At 37.4% G+C, this 19,189-nt stretch overlaps 1 protein-coding gene across 2 annotated transcripts in view; it reads left to right on the forward strand.

The window, feature by feature from the left end:
- LOC124171020 (xaa-Pro aminopeptidase ApepP-like) overlaps positions 1-19,189 on the forward strand; it is an 83,061-nt gene that overhangs the window by 60,596 nt on the left and 3,276 nt on the right. For both annotated transcript variants that reach the window (XM_046550155.1, XM_046550153.1), the window contains exons 4-12: positions 1,156-1,267; positions 7,651-7,773; positions 10,679-10,961; positions 11,814-11,934; positions 13,591-13,737; positions 14,234-14,447; positions 16,318-16,560; positions 16,934-16,975; positions 18,030-18,103. In XM_046550155.1, the coding sequence (XP_046406111.1) occupies positions 1,156-1,267; positions 7,651-7,773; positions 10,679-10,961; positions 11,814-11,934; positions 13,591-13,737; positions 14,234-14,447; positions 16,318-16,560; positions 16,934-16,975; positions 18,030-18,103 (1,359 nt within the window). The remainder of the gene's footprint in view (positions 1-1,155; positions 1,268-7,650; positions 7,774-10,678; positions 10,962-11,813; positions 11,935-13,590; positions 13,738-14,233; positions 14,448-16,317; positions 16,561-16,933; positions 16,976-18,029; positions 18,104-19,189) is intronic.

Raw genomic sequence — 19,189 nt, forward strand, 5'->3', positions numbered from 1 at the left:
AAATAATACCATTAAATACACCTCAATATAAAATAAAAGACCGTGGAGAAATTCAACAATTTGGCTCAAATTCCTTGATACGGTATAGACAAATTTTTGCCACGACTCCCTCTTTGCTGAAGAAGTGTATCTCTTTGTTGAGTTAAGCTGATAGTTCTTTATTCCACCCTTTTTTATTTTACCTCATATCATTTCTAATACAATGCAAGTTAGTTTTTATCAGTGTTCTACAGAAGCAATGTGGCTTTCCTCCATTCTTCCCTAATGGGGGTGGCCTAAGCTTGTGAAATAAGGCAATTCATGCTGCTACTGCCATCTTATATAATCACCATTGGCTGTATTTGCGTACTAATTTTAAGATTCTTTTTTTTTTGATAACATTGGAAGCCAGGCTGGCTTTTAAATGACTCATGAGGCCATCATTTCATTGGGGTGACATGAAAATCACGTTCTCAAAATCCTAGAAAACCATTATTGAAGCAAATACTTCTGGGGGTTCAATTCATGGATTAAAGATCTTCAACTGTGTGTCATTTCACGATTGGTTTTGCAAAACCTCTACTTTCAACTAGTGGATGGGCTTCAAATAAGTTTTTCTGCCATTTATTTCTATACTGGTCCTTCTTGGCATCACTTTTGATTCCAGAGTCAAGATCCAGTGTGACCTAGATCAGAAGAACTGAACCGACCCATCCATATTGTAAATAATTTCTTTGTTTGTTCTTGATATTTATTACACTGATCTAGGTGCACTGATCTTATGGTATCTGATTGGACAATATGGAAGAAAGACTGTATTTAAGAATGAATCAAAATTTAACTGCAGGTTGATGTCTTTTAGGAGATCCGAGTATGTAGAGCATTTAGTTGCCGATAGACGGGTTGCGGGATTCAAATCCTTGAGGAAGCCTTCTGACACTGCAAAACCAAAATGTAAATAATGTAAATTTTTAAATGTTATCTCTTAATTCTTTTTCAAAGTATAATTTAATCACAAATGTATGCATGCATGTGAATTAAACAACCAGATGGTCCTGTAGCTATGTGGGGATACTTATTGTTTCCTCACATAATACTTCACTGCTCTCAGGTTTAGTTGAATACAATGCTCCTCTGTTTTTTATCACTAACAAATAACAATATTCACTCTATCAGACACCCACCATTGAAAACTGGATTATTAGTGAGCTTAAGGCTGGAGATGCTGTGTCCACTAATCCGAGAACTACTTCTTACTCTGATTGGTCTTCTATGAACAAATCCCTGAGTAAGTTTTCAGCATATTTTGCTTTTACAGTTGTGTCTCTATCTTTCTGTCAGCTTTTTTGCCAGGTGTAATTTTATGCTTGTTTGGTGTAAGATCACTTATGTGTGTTTTCGGGATGTTTTTGGTGAGGATGTTAGAGGAGAGATGATATTGGAAATCTTATGATATGTGATTGGACAATATGACTATATTTAAGAATGAATCAAAATTTAACTGCAGGTTAATGTCTTAAGGCCGCTATACATGGTGAATGATCATGCAAATGATCATGCTGAATGATCACGTGATCATTCACAGGATCATGTGAGCAAAGTAGAACATGTTCTAATTTTCACTGAATGATCATGCCCATGAATGTGAATTCGCAAATTGTTCCGTCATACATGGTGAATGATCATGCCGAATGATCATGCACATGAAATCATTCGCTGTGTATAGTGGCTTATATAGGAGATCAGAAAGCTATTTCCTCTCAAAGGAGAGTCCAAACTAATGCCAGTGTGCCAGTTGCAATCTTGCAATACCCTTTCATCCGGCCCGTGGAGGTCTTTTTATCATGGAGGAAATAAATTACAGAAAACATCTATCCTGCTGAGATCAGCCCCTGCATAATTTGAGGCTACATCTTTCATTAAAATAGAGGCATGCAGAATTGTCCTATATATTTCAGCTGATCACGGCACTACTAAACCTTATTTATTGCTCACTTTTTCTAATAGGGTGGTTTCCTATTATTTTTTTATTGCCTAAATTGAAAGATTATTACTCCTGGAGTACGTATTTCACGCTTTTAGATTTTAAAATGACGATATCTATTTTTCGCGATTAAATGAAAAGTGAAAATTTTCAAATGTGCGAAAATGCGACGGCTAAGTATGAATGCTGGGAAAACTCCGTGCGACGTCGTTCTGGTTCCCGCTGCCGCAAGTGAGGTGACCTTGGGGCGAGGCTTTGAGTGCTGATACGACGCAGGATGCTAGCAGGTAGCGCTTGGCTTAAATAAGGATTATTAATACCTTATCAAATGAAGGAAACTTTCCGACCTGTTCCGACCGTCCGAGGCAGTTTTAATGGGTGATTATTAGGACATGTTCCCTGAACTCTGTGCTTCATGCATGCATTGGTAATCTCAGATGATGTAAAACTCCTATCTACTCGTATCGAAACAAGGTCCTTGTGACGTCACGTGGAGTGGCATCGCATGGGCGCCAATCTGGCCTTTTTCAAATGAGGATAAAATTGACCCTTGCCATTCATCTAAACTGGTATTTCTAAAACCAAATAATTTGTATATTATGAATACAGTAATGGTGGGTAACAAATCGCGATCAATGCCTTTCGTTTTCTTTGATGAAGGAAACTACCCTATTGTAGGAAACCAAAGGGAATTCAACTATAGTTTATAAGATGGTGGCTGTTAAAAGTTTTTGGAGACCTGAGAGGGCATGATGTGTGTCAGATCCAGGGATCTGGTGTGTTGTATGGCAATGTCGAGAGGCGGTCTGGCCAGGTTGGCTGGTCGGCAATTACTGAGACCTCTGAGCTTAGGGGGCTCCCACAATGCTCGTGTACATTTGGAGGAGGCCGGCATGCACTGGGGTGCTGGTCGCGTCTCTTCTCTTTCTCTCACCTGTCACCATCAGAAGGTTATGAAAACCAACTTCCAAAATATTTAGGAGAAAGTCGCTTACAGGACTCGAATCATACATCCTGAGAGTGGCGAGCCAGGCATTTTGCCTTGCCACCACCAAAAACCATCCTCAACTGGATTACACCTCCCTTGATGTGGTAAGCCTAGGAAAGTAGGCGGGGTATTGTTAGGCCATTTCGCCGATAGATGGGAAAATGTAAATGTTTTGGCACCATTAATCATGAATCACAATTTCTTCATTTCAATATTGAAAGTCTTTTTATGGATTATGGACCTGGGTTCTCTACAAGTATTCTCTATTAGCTACATGATTCAAGTACTCCTGCTACGTGACTTATTATTTGTAAATATCTCTGAAATATGCCTTCCGATATGCTATATTCCTCTTGTTGTATTCCCACCTCTACGGATCATTTCCAGTGCTGTATTCTCAGAGCCTCAAAGGCTTCATAGATTTTGTGTCCAAGTGACATGTACAAACTGTTTTGTGATCAGCATGCATTGTAGAAAGGTTAAAGGTACAGAATGTGGTACGTATAATTAACTTATCATGACATGTGTGGCCAGTTGTTTGCCTGGTAATGATTCGACTCATGTGATTTGATTCGTTTCCATGAATAGGTCATTCAATTACAGTAAAACTTTGATTTTACGCAGTTGGAGGGACCGAAATATGGGCACTGTGTAAAATCAAAGTGTGTAAAATCAAGAGTTGGTATTGAGGAGAAGTATAGTTTTCAGGATAACTCTTGCTCATTATTTTTAGAACCCCTTTTAGAAATTTTTAGAACACTTTTGTATAGTTCTGATTTGAGCCAGAACCGGATCCAGAAAAAGTCTCATTATGTGTGGCTTTATGGTAAAAGAGCATGAATTCCTTTTCAGTCGTATCAGATATATGTTTCCTGGATTAAATTATACTCATTTGGAGGCAAGAAAATGAAGCCTAATAATCTTATTTACTCACAAGCAACACCACAGATGACGTGTTACCTTGAGAAAAACAACGTTGCATTCCAGAACAATGTTTCCCATGGTTGAATAACATGGTAGAATTGCTAGAATTTCTGGCGCTAAGATTACATCTGTTACCCAGGAGAAATGTCGCAATGGTGATACTAAATGCTCGCAGAGAAGCTAATTTTCGAAAATATTCTCATTAAAAGCAGTTTTCAGGAAATCCATTTAACCACCTGCAGACAAACAAAGATTGGAGATTGAAGAAATGAGATATCTGAGGATAGTCATCCAAATTAACCCCAGTAACAGAGAGCAAAATTGTGCTAATACATCACAAAGGCTTTACACCCTGTGGGCCTGGGTTCAAGTCCTGGCAGTAGCAGAAACTTATCAGAGATGGCCCTATCCCTACTTGAGAGTAATGTGGAGGGCACTTCCAGTGCACCACTCTGTCCAGCAGATGAGACGTTAAGCCCTCGTCCCTTTAAGGCCTATCATTACAACTTGGCTAATGCCAATATAGGGTTCCTATCCCCCCAGCCCTTACTTCATGGCTCTAATGACCCCAGCTATCAGTTACCTCCTTCCAAATAGCATACCAAAGATAATACGTAGCACATAGGACCCGGGATATTAGGAAAATCAGATTTTTCCGGTGTTTAGATCACTTTTTTAAAGTGAGCTATTTAAATAACCGCGCAACTACCGTCATGCCGCCAGTGATGAATAAAAAAATTATTAATAGTCCGGAACAATCTTCCTTCTTTTTAATTTTTACGTATTAAAAAACCATTTTCCCATGAAAATTTAGTATAAGTAGATAGAATCTACCGGGTATAGCTCCTCTGTCGGCATTCTTCCGCGAATTCAGCGCCGGGACCTTCGGCTCACAAGCCGTGTGACTCATCTTAACGTAATATTTTGCTTCCCCATAGCTGATAACAACACCGGACACTTTTTGTATTTCGATTTAATGGTACTAAGCCATTCCTGAGTTTAAAGGGACTGCCTTATCACTCACGTCTTGATTTGACTTCAATGATTGTATGACGATTGTCGACGCGAGTTATTCTCCGAGGGCATAAACTCCCGTTCCGTTAAAAATAAACGCTTGCCACCTAGCGGAGTTAAGCTAATATCTATTGAAGTTCCAACAATGTTTCATTTAAACCCACTGAAAATGAGATACAAGTTGAATCAGCTCTAATAAGCACGCCGCGCAATCAACTTTCCATCGCCTCCATTCGTCCCGCAGATGTGGGGTTAGCCCGCGGAATGAGACGTATGCTTTTACCATCGTGTTGAATCACCATCGACTTACGTCCATACTAGAAGTACGACTATCTTTTTTGGATCACCTTGGAAGCCAAAATGTTGGCACGGGAGGATTTTTAACGGCTAATTTCGCCGTTATATTTCGCTGGGGCGAAGGAAAACATCCCGGTCAAGGCGAATGATTTTTTCTCTGTGGAGTTATCGCACAATTTGTGCATTGCGGGTGACTCACGTAAAGTTATTACCGTGGCTAGTCCCGGTATACTTAAATTCGTTCTTGTATTCATTTTTGTAACTCATTTAGACGAATAAATAACCTAACTTCATATTGCTCTAGTCGGGTTTTTCAAAACAAGTCGAAAGACAACTGCGTAAAATCAAGATAAGCGGCCTCTTTGGGGCTGGGGTTATGCTGCGCAAAATCGAAAAAACTGCGTAAAATCAAGAAAAGATGTAAAATCGAAGTTTCGCCATTGGAATTCCCTATGCTTTCCGGCCGGACTTGAGTGTCGCTGCGTAAAAACGAGACTTGATGTAAAATCAAAGTGCGTAAAATCGAAGTTTTACTGTAGTTTAAAATGAACACAATGCACCATTAGAACCTAATGCAAATTGTCAATCAAAATAAACACTGCGAACTCAATGAAAACACAATTCAAAGCGCAATAATGAACAAACTATCCAGCGAAGATTGATCATATTAATTTGTATTACTATAGGTTATATCAATGGGGAATTGCAAAAATTTCAGGAATAACGGAGAATTTTTAGTTAAAGTTTTATATTGCATTTCCGAGAGAAAATTTTAAACTTGTTACTAATTACATTTTTAAAATTTGTAATGTTTCACCTCATTTAAGTATGTAAGTCAAAATTTACCAATTTTCACTTCCTAATGTCATATCATCCTTGAAATTCTCCTAATGTCGCAAATATAATTGTTGCTATTTTTCAACAATAACCCCATCAGGCCCAGGATCCCCATGGGCCATCTTATTTTCCATGTGATTCTATGTGCCTTAATGTGACGACTCGTCATGATACACATGATTGGAATGAACCAAATGCTCACCACGAATCACATGCATCACACGAACCATTTGATTCTTTATAATCCATTTAAAAAGAATACTGTTTTCACGTTCATATGATTCATGGCAGCGAATTCTTCTAGATGAATGATTCGGTCATGAGCAACACACCTCTAGTGGGAAGTATTATTACTTAAAACAGAGAACGAAAGGTACAAGATGAATTCAATATAACCCTGTCAAAGTGGAATGAATTTCCAAGAAAACTACGTAGTATTACTCCAATGAATAACAGAGTAAATCCCGGCTCAAATTTTTTTAAATACATATTGGCATTCCTTAAAATATGATACTCCCCCCTGATATGGCATGCTTTAACTGAATACAATATGGGCCATCAATTCCTTACCCATTTGCATATTTTGCGTCCCATCATGAGCCCCAGCCGAGGGCCCCCAATCACCCCAGACCCCCCTGGCCATGTCGCTGGAGTTTGTGTTATGAGTTGAAAGTACTATCTGTGTAATTGATCCTCTAAAATTTGGTGTCACAAACGTGGCGGGAGGGAAGAAATTTTTTGTGGAAAAAGCTGTGAGTAAATAAAGAAATTCTTCCCCTCTCATGTAAAGCATTTAGTATTCAGAAAGCTACTTTTTACTATTCTTATCATGGCCTACTCAGCTCATTGGTAGAAATGAAGCTCAACCATGTATTTTCATGGTAAATTTGTGCCTTTATACCAGGCATTTGTAAAATAAAATTTACCACATATTGTAAAAAGCGACCGCTAGCACCCAAACTTGATCATTAAGATGTGGATGTAAAAAATGTTGTCAATGGTATTTGTGTTGAGGTTTTTGAGCAGGTTGCTCAGGATTTTACTTCCACTTATCGTGCTTAAAATGTGCGGTGACATTTAACTATTTCTTGTGGCTATTTTTACTGTGGTCTTAGGGCCTCTTTTTTCTCATGGTCATTAGAGTCACTTGTTCAATTATTTTACTTTATGTATTGAAGCCATATTTCTAAAATTCTATATTAATGTGTATCTTTGGCCAAGTTGAAATTAGCATTTCTAATGTAGTTTTTATTTTTTTCGTATGCTAATTACAGTATTTAATATTAAATACACCAAAGGGTGAAGTTCGCCATGAAAAAATATTTGACTAAGCCGGGATTCGAACCCGGATCTCCCGATTGCTGGTCAGGCGTGCTACACCACCAAGCCATTTTCTCAGAGCAAACTTCGGGATGGGTTTTACCAAACAAAGTTCCTTCAGTGCTTTATTATTTAATATATTCATGCCTGAAATACTGACGCTGACATGTTTTCATTTGCTCTCCCAAATGTTTTTTCTATTCGTATAAGTTGCTCCCGCAGTTTTGGAAACAGCCAGTCTCCTTGAAATAACTTAAAAAAGAGTGAAAATTTTAATCTGGTTGTCAATTAAACATGTGTTTTCCAGGTGATGCTGGAATCCTGCTTGCTTATCTTGAGAGTGACTTGGTGGACAGGATATGGAATGAATCAAACGGCAGGCCTCCATATGCATGTGATCCCCTCATATGCCTTCCTATGCAGTATTCTGGTGAGTCTATCCAGCGGGCCAATGCATGTTTGCCTGGGCTGTATTGCAAGCACTCTTGAAGCTGTAACCAGAAATAAATTTGGAGTTTAAGGGAAAGTCTTTGGAAAGAGTGGTCACATTTCGGCTGTGTTCATTTGGAGGGTTTATGCTTAAGACTGTACGACACAAACATTTTTGAGGGTTGTGATCCCATGAAACTACCCCAATCATCACAGCCTTGCTCACTCTTTACAAAATCAGGTTGAATGTTATAATGCACCTTAATGGTGAGTGTTTTATTATTAAAGATGGTACAGGCATCCCCCGAGTTACGTAAGAGATGCGTTCCGGCAGACTATGCGTAAGTCGAAATTTACGTAAGTCGAACCTTTGCGTTGGCGCTTCAGAGATTGCTGTATAACAAGTTGTATCGTACAGGAATGAGCGCAACCACATACGCCACCACATCCATCGCTAGAACTGCAAATTTTCACGTTGATTATTGACTTGGGATTTATAAGCGATTTTTCTACAGAAATTAATGAAATTTCCTTCGAGGAATGACAAAAATGGGTCACTTTGTTATTTTTAGCACGTAAAAAACTCTATAACTATTCGATATTTTTTCTACCATAGGTTGTACAAGCGAATATATACTTCTTCGCGCTCGCATTCGAAAATTAACGTAATCATTTGAAATACGGTTATCGCTTACGTAAGTACGGATTTACGTAAGTCGAGACATACGTAACTCGGGGGATGCCTGTACTGTAAACACAGGCTACTTGAGCCCAAATTTTGAAACCTTTAACATTATTTTCAAAAATGGGCACAACATATTGTTTTCTTTGGCATACTCATTTTATATGTTTAAAGTATAGTTAATTATGATTATGTAATTAAACATACAAAATGCATTGTTTGTGACATAGTAAATTCTTTTATTTTTAAAATTTTATTTGGGCTCAAGTTAACCTTAAGATTGGGTTTTGGGACTTGACCCCAGGCCATAATTCCCATAGGAACAACCATTTGAAGGCAGTTTGGGTTTAAATAGAGCAACAGTTATTAAAATAAATAATTTATAATCATCCCGTTAGCTTCAAAATGTAAGTTTAAAGATAAATTATTATTAAAAACATGATTTAAAAATATTAATTTCAAAAATGCACTTGAAACATTAGTTTGAGCAACACTGCAAAGACATTGTACAAACAAGAGTATATTTGCATATGGCAATGTTTAGAATCCAGTAAAACAAAATAAACTTCTTTTTATTGATTATGAGGGTTCAATTTTCATGACCACATCTTCGAATTTGTACGACAAGACACCTTGTTTTTGAGCGAATTCCAAGCATAGATCGTGGGCTCCATGCAGTCGAATCTCACTCACACACATTCTGCTCCTATAGCAAGGATGATTCTTGGATATCCTTTCTCATTCCATATTTTGCCGGAACTGAATTGCCTATTTCTAGGTCATCTTTCGTTTCAGATTGCGGTGTTGATGATGATTTGGCTTTGAGAGAACACATAGGCACGCGTCCTATATGCTCCTCATCACTATTTTAGAGGCTGATTTCGCAGTCGCCTCCTGATCTTAAACTGAATGCGTCATCTTCTTCTGATGCAGAGTCTTCCAATGTTTTTGTTTTTTTGTCGAATGTTGGTCTTGGTTTTTTTTATGGTGCCTTCACTTTTCGACCTTTTTCCTGTTGGGCACAGTTTTCCACAGAGGCACTGGTAGAGAAGAAGTCAGGCACTCTTACACTTTATGCAGGTGACACTTGGAGTTCTTTTCTTAAAAGTAGTGTGAGGTGTAACAAACTCACCTCTCTCCTCTTGCAGTCGTTGAAGAAATGCATTCTCAATCATAGACAACTCTGCATTTGCTTTGGATTTTTATTGATTTGGCAAATGGCTTGTAATCTGATTTTCGTCTATAGGCACTACTACAGCTTTCTTTAAGCCTGCCTGAGGTTGCTTTCTATATTTGCGCCAATTTCTTCTAAAACAGTGTGCAGTAGCGTTTGGAACTGATTCTTTGGAAGCACTGATCCTTTTACCAGCATCTTATTATTTCCATCGGTCAAGAACGCTCTTCCACTTTATTTTGAGTGGCCAAAAATACACCATATGGGCTCAAGTAACCCGAGTTTTTAGATAATGTGTACTAGTTGTACTTAACAACATAATGCACAGTTAATGAGCTATTTAGGACATAAAAAGGCCTTGATTTGCTTTGGCAATAAACCTAGTATGAAATATATGCACTTATCTCCAGTTTTAGGCTATTCCTGATGTCTATACAGACAAAAGTTTGCAGAGTGAAATAAGAAACAAACGCGTGTGTAAGTTATATAACCAGTACTGCTCTTGGTTGTGACTTCCCTAACCTCCTAGACTCGATGTATTGTCTATTTACTGCCTAAGTCTACTAGCAAAGCACTGATTTATGTCGCTATACTGATGTTGAGAGCACGCAGAGATCCAAACTTCATGTTTTAGTTTTGGGCTCAAGTTAGCCCACAGGGCTCAAGTAGCCCGTGTTTACGGTATTACTAATCAAAATGATCATTCAATGATATTTTTTGCTTTAATTATTAATCTGTATTGAAATTAGGAGAAATAATTTTCTTATAATTTCTGTTCTTGTGATAAGGAGATGAAATGATATCCAGTGATCGTTGCAATTGAATAGTTCTGTGCTTTTGTGGTAAGAGTTTTCAAAGTCTTTTTTTGCTGGAATTACAATCATAGAGGTGTCCTAAAGATTTCTAGGTAATTTTCTTGAAAAAATTATGCGTAGATTACGTGTGGTTTTATCTGCTATTTTCCTTTCACTTATTGTAAGCTAACCATTCAGTGCAGAGGAATATGATTCTTTTAAATTGCCCTTGAAAGTCAGAATTTTTTATTCACAGGTGTGTCGTGGGAAGATAAAGTAAAAGCAATACAAAAGAAGATGCTGGAGTTGAAAGTTGATGGATATGTGGTGACAGGCCTTGATGAAATTGCTTGGCTCTTCAATCTTCGAGGAAGTGACATTCTCTACACTCCTGTTTTCAGATCTTATGTGATATTTGGCCTGGACAGTGAATCCATGAGCAACTTCTCAATGCCCATCCTTTACTTGCCAGATGCAAATACCCGATTAACTGAAGAGGTTAAGGAGCATTTGAAGGCTTCATCAGGTCAACACCTCCTGTAAGTCCTAATGCTCTAATGAAAAAGAAAATTTGTGGCGTATTCTTCTTGGTTTAGTGGCCATCAAAACGGTGTTGTATTAGGAAGAGGCAGCCATCATCTAACTGCTCTTTTACCAAGGAAGGATGAGGCCAGGAAGGTGGAGAAGGAACCAGGGATTGGCATTTTTCCAAGGGGCCATGATGTTAATCAATTTATCATTTAATATGATATTCATTGCATTGTTGTGAATAAATAATGGATATGTTTTGGGAAATATTGTAGATTACAAAATCTAGTCAGGCAAGGGTACAATATCTAGGACCTGATTCTTCGTTAATATGTCTTCATGATTTAAGGATCCACCATTGTATAGCGATCTGTAATTGGATTGAAAAGCTAAAGATTCATGATTTCGTTCCTGGTCCAGGTGATTTTTCTAATGTGGAAATCCAAGTATATCTGTGTGGGCAGACATTGAAAAACAGTCGTAGTAAGAAGATGATAGATTTTCGATGGCATAGGAGGAATCCCGCAGGAAGAGAAGTATGATTATAGGTTCCTTGTATAATATATGCGAGAAAGAATTTGAAAATACCAAAGCTTTAAGGATTTCAATCCTGAAGAGATTCAATCCTGGATTTTCATATCCTTAATCCTGGGATTGGTGAAAAGATGTACAACAGGGAAAAATTTACCCAAAACTCATTAGGGTCTAATAGAACCTAAGAATTTAGTGGTTAATGATTTTTAGTTTGTTAGTGAATGAGAGTGGAGAGCAGTCACCATCTCATTCCAAATTTATTCATGTAAATTTAAGCAATACATCTACATCAATAATGAATGGATATAATGCTGATGATAACTTTTCAGGGTGAAGAACTATGAAGAATTTTGGATGGACCTAATTACTCTTGGTGCCTATGCAGAGAAAATACTTTTGCCATCACCTTTTAGCTATGCAAAAGGAGTAAGCTCGGCAATTGTCTTCAAGGTAATTTGTAAAAAGTTTTGAATTGAATCATTTTTATCTCAATTCATTTAATGAATATGTGAAAGCAACTTATGTTTAATTTCCTAGACATTACACCAATTTCAAACGATAGTTCAATATTTGTGGTGAAGGAAAAAGCTAAAAGGAAATAGGAAAATAGGAAAGAAGAAAAATAGGAAAAACTTGGAGCCTTATATATCTGACAATAGTAGGGGGGAGGAAGACCAGATGGGGGAAGGGGGGGCAGGTTAGAGGGAGGGTCCAAGCATAAAAGTATAAAATCTGGGAAGGGAGAGGTGAATAGAAAATCCGGTGGTGATGAGGTTAATGGGGGAAGGGGGAATTGGCAAGGGAGAAGTCAGATCATAAAACAGTTGACAAGAAATAGGAACACTTGAATTCAGTTGTGTCATTTAAAATTGTGGCATTAGGTGCAAGAGTGCATTCAGTGATTTTGAGAATTTCTAAAACATCCAGTTTAACGCTTTTGTTGAATATATGTGAAAATTTAATGCTAAAATCACGCTTATGGCGGGATTCCATGAGATGCTTGGAAAAATGTGACTTGAAGTCTTTCAATCTAGCACTTCTTTCATGTTCGTCGACACGAGTTTTAAACTTATGAAACGGCCCGTTTGACCAACGTACACCCCATTGCACTCATCAGTGATGCAGTGAGTGCAATGTAGTGAGTGTAATTGTATGAGTTTATTTGAGTATGAGTGTATTGTTGTGAGTGCAATGTAGTGTAGTGAGTGTAATCGTATGTGCAATGCATACGCAGATTAATTGGATTAATATTACTTATAGAATAGTGTAATGGTTAATAAAATATCCCTCAGAAAGCCGTAAAACTCACCATTTTGAACCATTTATCCTAAAATTCCGCAATTTATTAATCTCGCACCTACCGCTTATCCTGGTGGGTGTACCATACCCCACACACCCCGGTATCAGTTGCACCTAAACCCCCCCAACCTTAATTCCCAGCCGCGCCCCTGGCACTCATCACATTTCAGAGCACAGACACCACTTTTCTCATCAGGAAGCACTTTGTCCTTTGAGTTGAAAATCACTTTTCCTAGGGAGGTCGGGGAGTAAAAACACACTCAGTATTTGTCTTTTGGAATGAGATTACGAACACTGTAGGAAAGGGAACCAAGAAAGGGTAGTTTGCAACAATGTTTGGCTTCTGCTTTGGGAAGTGGCAGGAGACTGGTTAGGGTGGGTGATTCTCTTTTGCAGGTGCTTTTGGCTAGTAGTTTTCACACGTGGTGATCATTATAGCCGTTATTCAAACATATTGATTTAATTACATCGAGTTCCTAGTTGAAACTTGAATCAGTCATTAATTTTTAAAAATGTGTGATTTTTGCTTTTAAAAATATGTTACTAAATTATTTATTGCTCTTATATACATTTGGTCTTGGAGTTTACTCACAATTTCTTTTGTGAATTATTGTACATATAGTCTTGTTTATTCTCTGATGCAGTGGTTGATTATCTCATGTGATCTTGATTGACTCCAGTAGTTTGTAATTTATTTATATATTGTGAAAAGGAAGTTGATTGATTTAACATTTGATATCTGCTATCTAATGAAATAATTATTTTAAGGAAAAATAATAAATAATATTTCTGTTGTCTTCTTTCAAGGTTCCGTCTGAGAAGATACAATTCCATCCATCTCCCATTTCAGAAATGAAGGCCATAAAAAATCCTGTGGAGGCAGAAGGCATGAAGTCAGCTCATGTGAAGGATGGAGTTGCTTTGGTTGAGTTTCTGTACACAATTGAAACTGGGGTAAGTTTCAAAAGTAATCACTGAGCATGAAACTAGAAACGATTAATTGTATCACTTTCATGTGTACCCTTTATTTTTCTGATTGGCTTTGCCATCAAGACTTGCATACAGGCATAGAGTTATAATACTAGGAGATTGATTTAATTTAGCCATCAATTTCTCCCTATCCCAAGCTTGTTCCTTTATATTCTTATTGCTTTTCTCCCTCATACCCTCCATAACTTGGCAGATGTAATTTGTTTCATCATCTTCCTTTGGAGTCAAAACACATACCTTCTCAAAGAATGAAATCTTATCTTGAAAACTTCCGAATGGTTTTTGTGTGTCAGCTGTCTTCAGAAAGAGACCATATATTACAAAGCCACATAGCATCACAGTTACGATTCTGTGCAATATTTTATTTTGGATAATTCTTTATTTTAGCCAATTATTTATCCTTATGATGAATCATCATTTTTAATACATGTTTCCATTGCTTTGTTATGTGATGAAACAGGTTAGAAATGGTGAGCAATGGGATGAGCTTAAAGCAAGCAGAGTAGCCACATACCTAAGAACAAAACAACCACAAAGCCATGGACCAAGCTTTGAACCTATTTCTGCATTCGGTTCTAATTCAGCTTTGCCCCATTATGCTCCAACAAATGAAACCAATAAGAAAATTGATGGAAATCACATTTTTATGTTTGACTCTGGAGGGCAGTACCTTGGTAAATGATATTGTTTTTTTTGTTTATTTGTTCCTTATAAAACTCAATATTTGTTTTATTTGCATAAAAACCTGTGAAAATTTTTAATTTCATTAAAGTATTACCTAACCTCTGTGCCAGTAGGGTTTTAAATTCTTGCTTGTTAACTCATGGGTTTGCATCCCTGCCTAAATAGAATTAATGACACCTTTGACATGGTTGTATGTCATTGTCCCACAAATGCATTGCAGGACAGGACCTAATGGTCCTAAATACACGTGATGAAATTAAGACTTACAATTAGCAATATATATTCAGCATTTTCTATGTGTTAGTGTGGCTACTGCACCACTTGCAATTGTTCATTGTGATAAAATTTTGCTATTTGCCTCTTGATGAGATTCGAGGTCACTTGTTTGATAATGTGGCATTGAAATACTTGTACCTAATTTTAATAAAGGTTACGTCACAGGTAGCAATGTGGAGGTGCATCCACTCCAAGGATAACCCAGCCAATAGGGTGGTTTCCTATTATTTTTTTATTGCCTAAATCGAAAGATTATTACTCCTGGAGTACGTATTTCACGCTTTTAGATTTTTAAATGACGATATCTATTTTTCGCGATTAAATGAAAAGTGAAAATTTTCAAGCGCGCGGAAACGCGACGCTTAAGTATGAATGTCGGGAAGTCTCTCCGCGTGACGTATTTCTGGTTCCCCCTCCCGCCCTGCGAGGTGACCTTGAGGCGAGGCTTAGGGGTGATACGACGCAGGCTGCTAGCGGCTAGCCTAGTACCCTGCTGACTGGTAGCGCTTGGCTTAAATAAGGATTATTAATAACTTATCAAACGAGGAAAACTTTCCGACCTTAGCCAGTTTTAATAAGTGATTGTTAAGACATGTTTCCCTGAGCTCTGCGCCTCATGCATGCAATGGCAACCTCAGACGACGTATAACTCCTATCTTCTCATATAGAAACTAGGTCCCTGTGACGTCACGTGGAGTGGCATCGCATGGGCGCCAATCTGGCCCTTTTCAAATGAGGATAAAAATGGACCATTGCCATTCGTCTAACCCGGTATTTCTAAAACAAAATAATTTGTATATTATGAATACACTAATGGTGGGTAACGAATCGCAATCAATGCCTTTCGTTTTCTTTGATGAAGGAAACCACCCTATTGTCCATCCTGGACTGTCTTTCCTCCCTATGCCACCTTGGCCAGTCATTGGGCTCATGTGCGGGGTGGTATATAGATAGAGAAGTAACCTGGGACAGGCAGTCGGTTGGAATTGTCTGAAGGAAGCGGATGTGCTTCTTCACATCTCTTATCTAAGCATTGATTGATGTGTAGATAAGATATATACATAGATGTCCAGATACATATCTATCTTATGCGTAATATTAAAAATTGCTATTTGCTAGTGACCACAAATTTCTAAGATTAAATTCTTATACAAAAATCTTCAGTTGGATATTTGATTACGTTTTCTAAAATGGCCGTGAATTTCTTTTGCGCTAAGATCCTTTAACTATGTATAAAGAATGGGAAGTTTAGGGTGGGAAATTTTCACTGCATAAAATCCTTAACGAAAAGCATTTCCTAATAAATTGAGCGTGAATAACCACTGAAAATATTAAAAAAGGCCACTGAAGACAAAAAAAGAGTGGTGGAAACAAGAAAACATTTTTTCGAGACTTATTAAAAAGGTTTGATGTTGCAAAATTCATTACTACAAAGTGCCAATTTTCCAGCCCCGCTGACTTCATATAATCAAGAGTTTACCGTAGATAGATATACATTATCTCCTATGATGCTTTTTCTTATTTATCATAGTTTAATTATCCAAGAACATAATTTTGCTCATCATATTTTTTGGGATCATTTAGATGGTACCACTGATGTCACAAGGACAGTGTTTCTTGGGAGTGCAGATAATGTTACTGATGAAATGAGAGATATATACACGCGACTTTTGATGGGAGTTGCTGATCTTGCATCAGTTGTCTTTCCCGAGGGAACCACGATGCAGAACTTGGAGATTCTTCTCCGGCAGCACTTGTACTCCAAGGGATACAACTATGGACATGGGAGTACCCATGGAATAGGACACTTTTTGGGAGTCCATGAGGGTAAATTTGTACTCAGCAGACTCATAAATATTAAATACCATGAAAATGATCTTGGACCTAAATGATCTTACAATTTAATATTTAATTATTCGAAATAGCCCCTGATAGCAGATAGTATTCGAGTGTTTATGAAATTACATAATTTTGTTAATATGCATGATCCATGCCTATTTCACTCCTTCATGTAAGAATTTCAAAAACAAAATATTATTGTAAGCACTCATTTAAGCATTTATTGGCTCTAAAACATTTGAAAAACCTTTAATTATTGTAATACATGTATGTAAGTAATTCAAATATTGTTATCAATACTGGACTTGGGTTCTTTTGTCTGGCATGACACCTTTCAATTATTTTCCTTTTGTTGTTTCAGCATTCCATTATACTTATGCGGAGAACTTTTTTGGATCCCAAGGTAGGATAATTGTAATACTGTGTTATTAGTGTACTTACTCATTGAAGTGGATACTCTTTTCTTGCACATGAAAAAGTATTAAATTCTTCATTCGAAAAACTTATTTTTAGCTCTCAAATGGAAATATGGGCAAAATAAAAACCTCAATATTTATCAACTGGTGTTAAAAATATTATGTGGGAAAATTTATTAGGCTTAAAGGTAGTTGATTCAATATCCAGAGAAACCTGTGCAGGAAAATAGAAAAGAGGCCCCTTAGTGAGCTGAGGGCTGAATTTATGTTAGTCATGTAAGGTCTTCTGAAATTCAAAGGAATGTTACTTTTATGAATGAATCAGTATCTGCAATATGTCTGATTACATCTCTCCAAAGGGGTTATCCAGCCACTATGCTACAAATCATGCGTGGTGGAGATGGTACAGGGAAAAGAAAAAAGTGAAAAAAGAGATGTCTTGTAAACAGTAATTCTCTGCGTTAATAATGATAATGCAATATTTTTATCTTCTCCACTGATTGAAAGTCAAGGGTACTTTTGGCCTGTATTTAGTAATACATATGTATATGATTGCACTGAGCATAATAGAGCCATGCTGAGAAAAAAGAACTTTCAACTATCAGTCTTATCTTGGGAAAACATTTTTTAAGCTTAGTTATGTGGACTGTTTTGTATCGTCAAGTCATAACTTTCAAATTGCATCAATATGCACTTCTTAATTAATAATTTTGCTGACCTATTAAAAATTGGGATCATTGTACTTACTTTTGGGGGTTTTACTATTAGCATTATATATTAATGCTGCAAGAGGGTACAATGACTCAACCATTTTGAAGCTTACACTTATCGTGGCATTTGTTTTCATGAAAGCATGAGAGTGCAAGTTTGTAGATAAATGGAGGAAATTCAATGTTTTGTGTACCAGGTATAAAGTACTGTATTCATCTGAATGGCAGTAATATTCAAACTGGCTGCCAACATTTAAATTTGCTTGTTTGCAATAAACTACATAATGACCTTTTTACTTCATAGTGATTTCTCCTTATTTTGTGATTTTAGAACCCGGCTATTACATACCAGACAAGTTTGGAATGCGCCTGGAGAATATAGTTGGAGTGGTTAAAAAAGAATTAGTAAGTTGTATGACATAATATATATTGACACAGTGGTACAGCGGGGGGGGGGGGGGGGATGGGCGAGGGGGAGGGGGGGGAGGAGGGTGTAGGGAATAACCTCCTCCCAGAGCTCAGAGAAATTTTTAAGTTTAATCTATTTGACTTAATTGGATTAATATTACTTATAGAATAGTGTGAGCATTAATAAAATATCCCTCAGAAGGCCGTAAAACTCACCATTTTGAACCATTTATCTTAAAATTTTTCTGGGGGAGGGCCCCTGCTTATCCTGATGGGTATTCCATACCCCCCAGACCCCCCCACTATTAGTTGCACCTAAACCCCCCCCCTAGCCTTAATTCCTAGCTGCGCCCCTGCACCCTGATTATGTAACTGTGAGAAGGGTGAGAGCGATGTCGTTGCCAGCGGCAACGCGATTCCCATGATGGAGGGCGATAGCAGCGATTATGGAACCATGATCGCACTCTTTATCATTCTGCTAGCATCATCGGCCTGTCACGTTTGAAACCGATGGTGACAAGCATATGCTGAAATAAAAATGAGCAATAAATGCAAATATTTGCAAAAAATTATTGTTTATTTAATTTAAAAATGCCCTATAATTGAGTAAAAACCAATATAATTCTTAATAATTCCTACTGGAGTGCTGTCTTGACGTTATTAGTTGTCCACGTTGTTCAATTGTTATATGCGCATGGTGGTGAATTTGATTGAGCAGCTTTATTTGCACACAGCAAATTGGAAAATTAGTACTGCTAATTGAAGTACATCCGTGATTTAAACGTCAATTACTTTATATCAAAGGTTTATTGTCAATATTTGCCAAGAACATTCTCCAGTATATCAATATCGTTAAACTCCTTTTCTATTTTCAATCATCGTAAATCAACTAATGACTACTTACATTCAAATCGCTAGCGCCTTGTAAACGACTTTTACACATCATTTCAACATTAATTAGTTTCCATCCAAACGTTACGACTTTTCGACCATTCTCTATGATGTAGCAAATATATGTAGTGACTGCAGGCACATTCTCGGCGAGCAGTAGCTTAATAGATTACGTGATCACACATAAAAAAG

This window comes from Ischnura elegans, chromosome X (assembly GCF_921293095.1).
Source record: "Ischnura elegans chromosome X, ioIscEleg1.1, whole genome shotgun sequence".
NCBI lineage: Eukaryota > Metazoa > Arthropoda > Insecta > Odonata > Coenagrionidae > Ischnura > Ischnura elegans.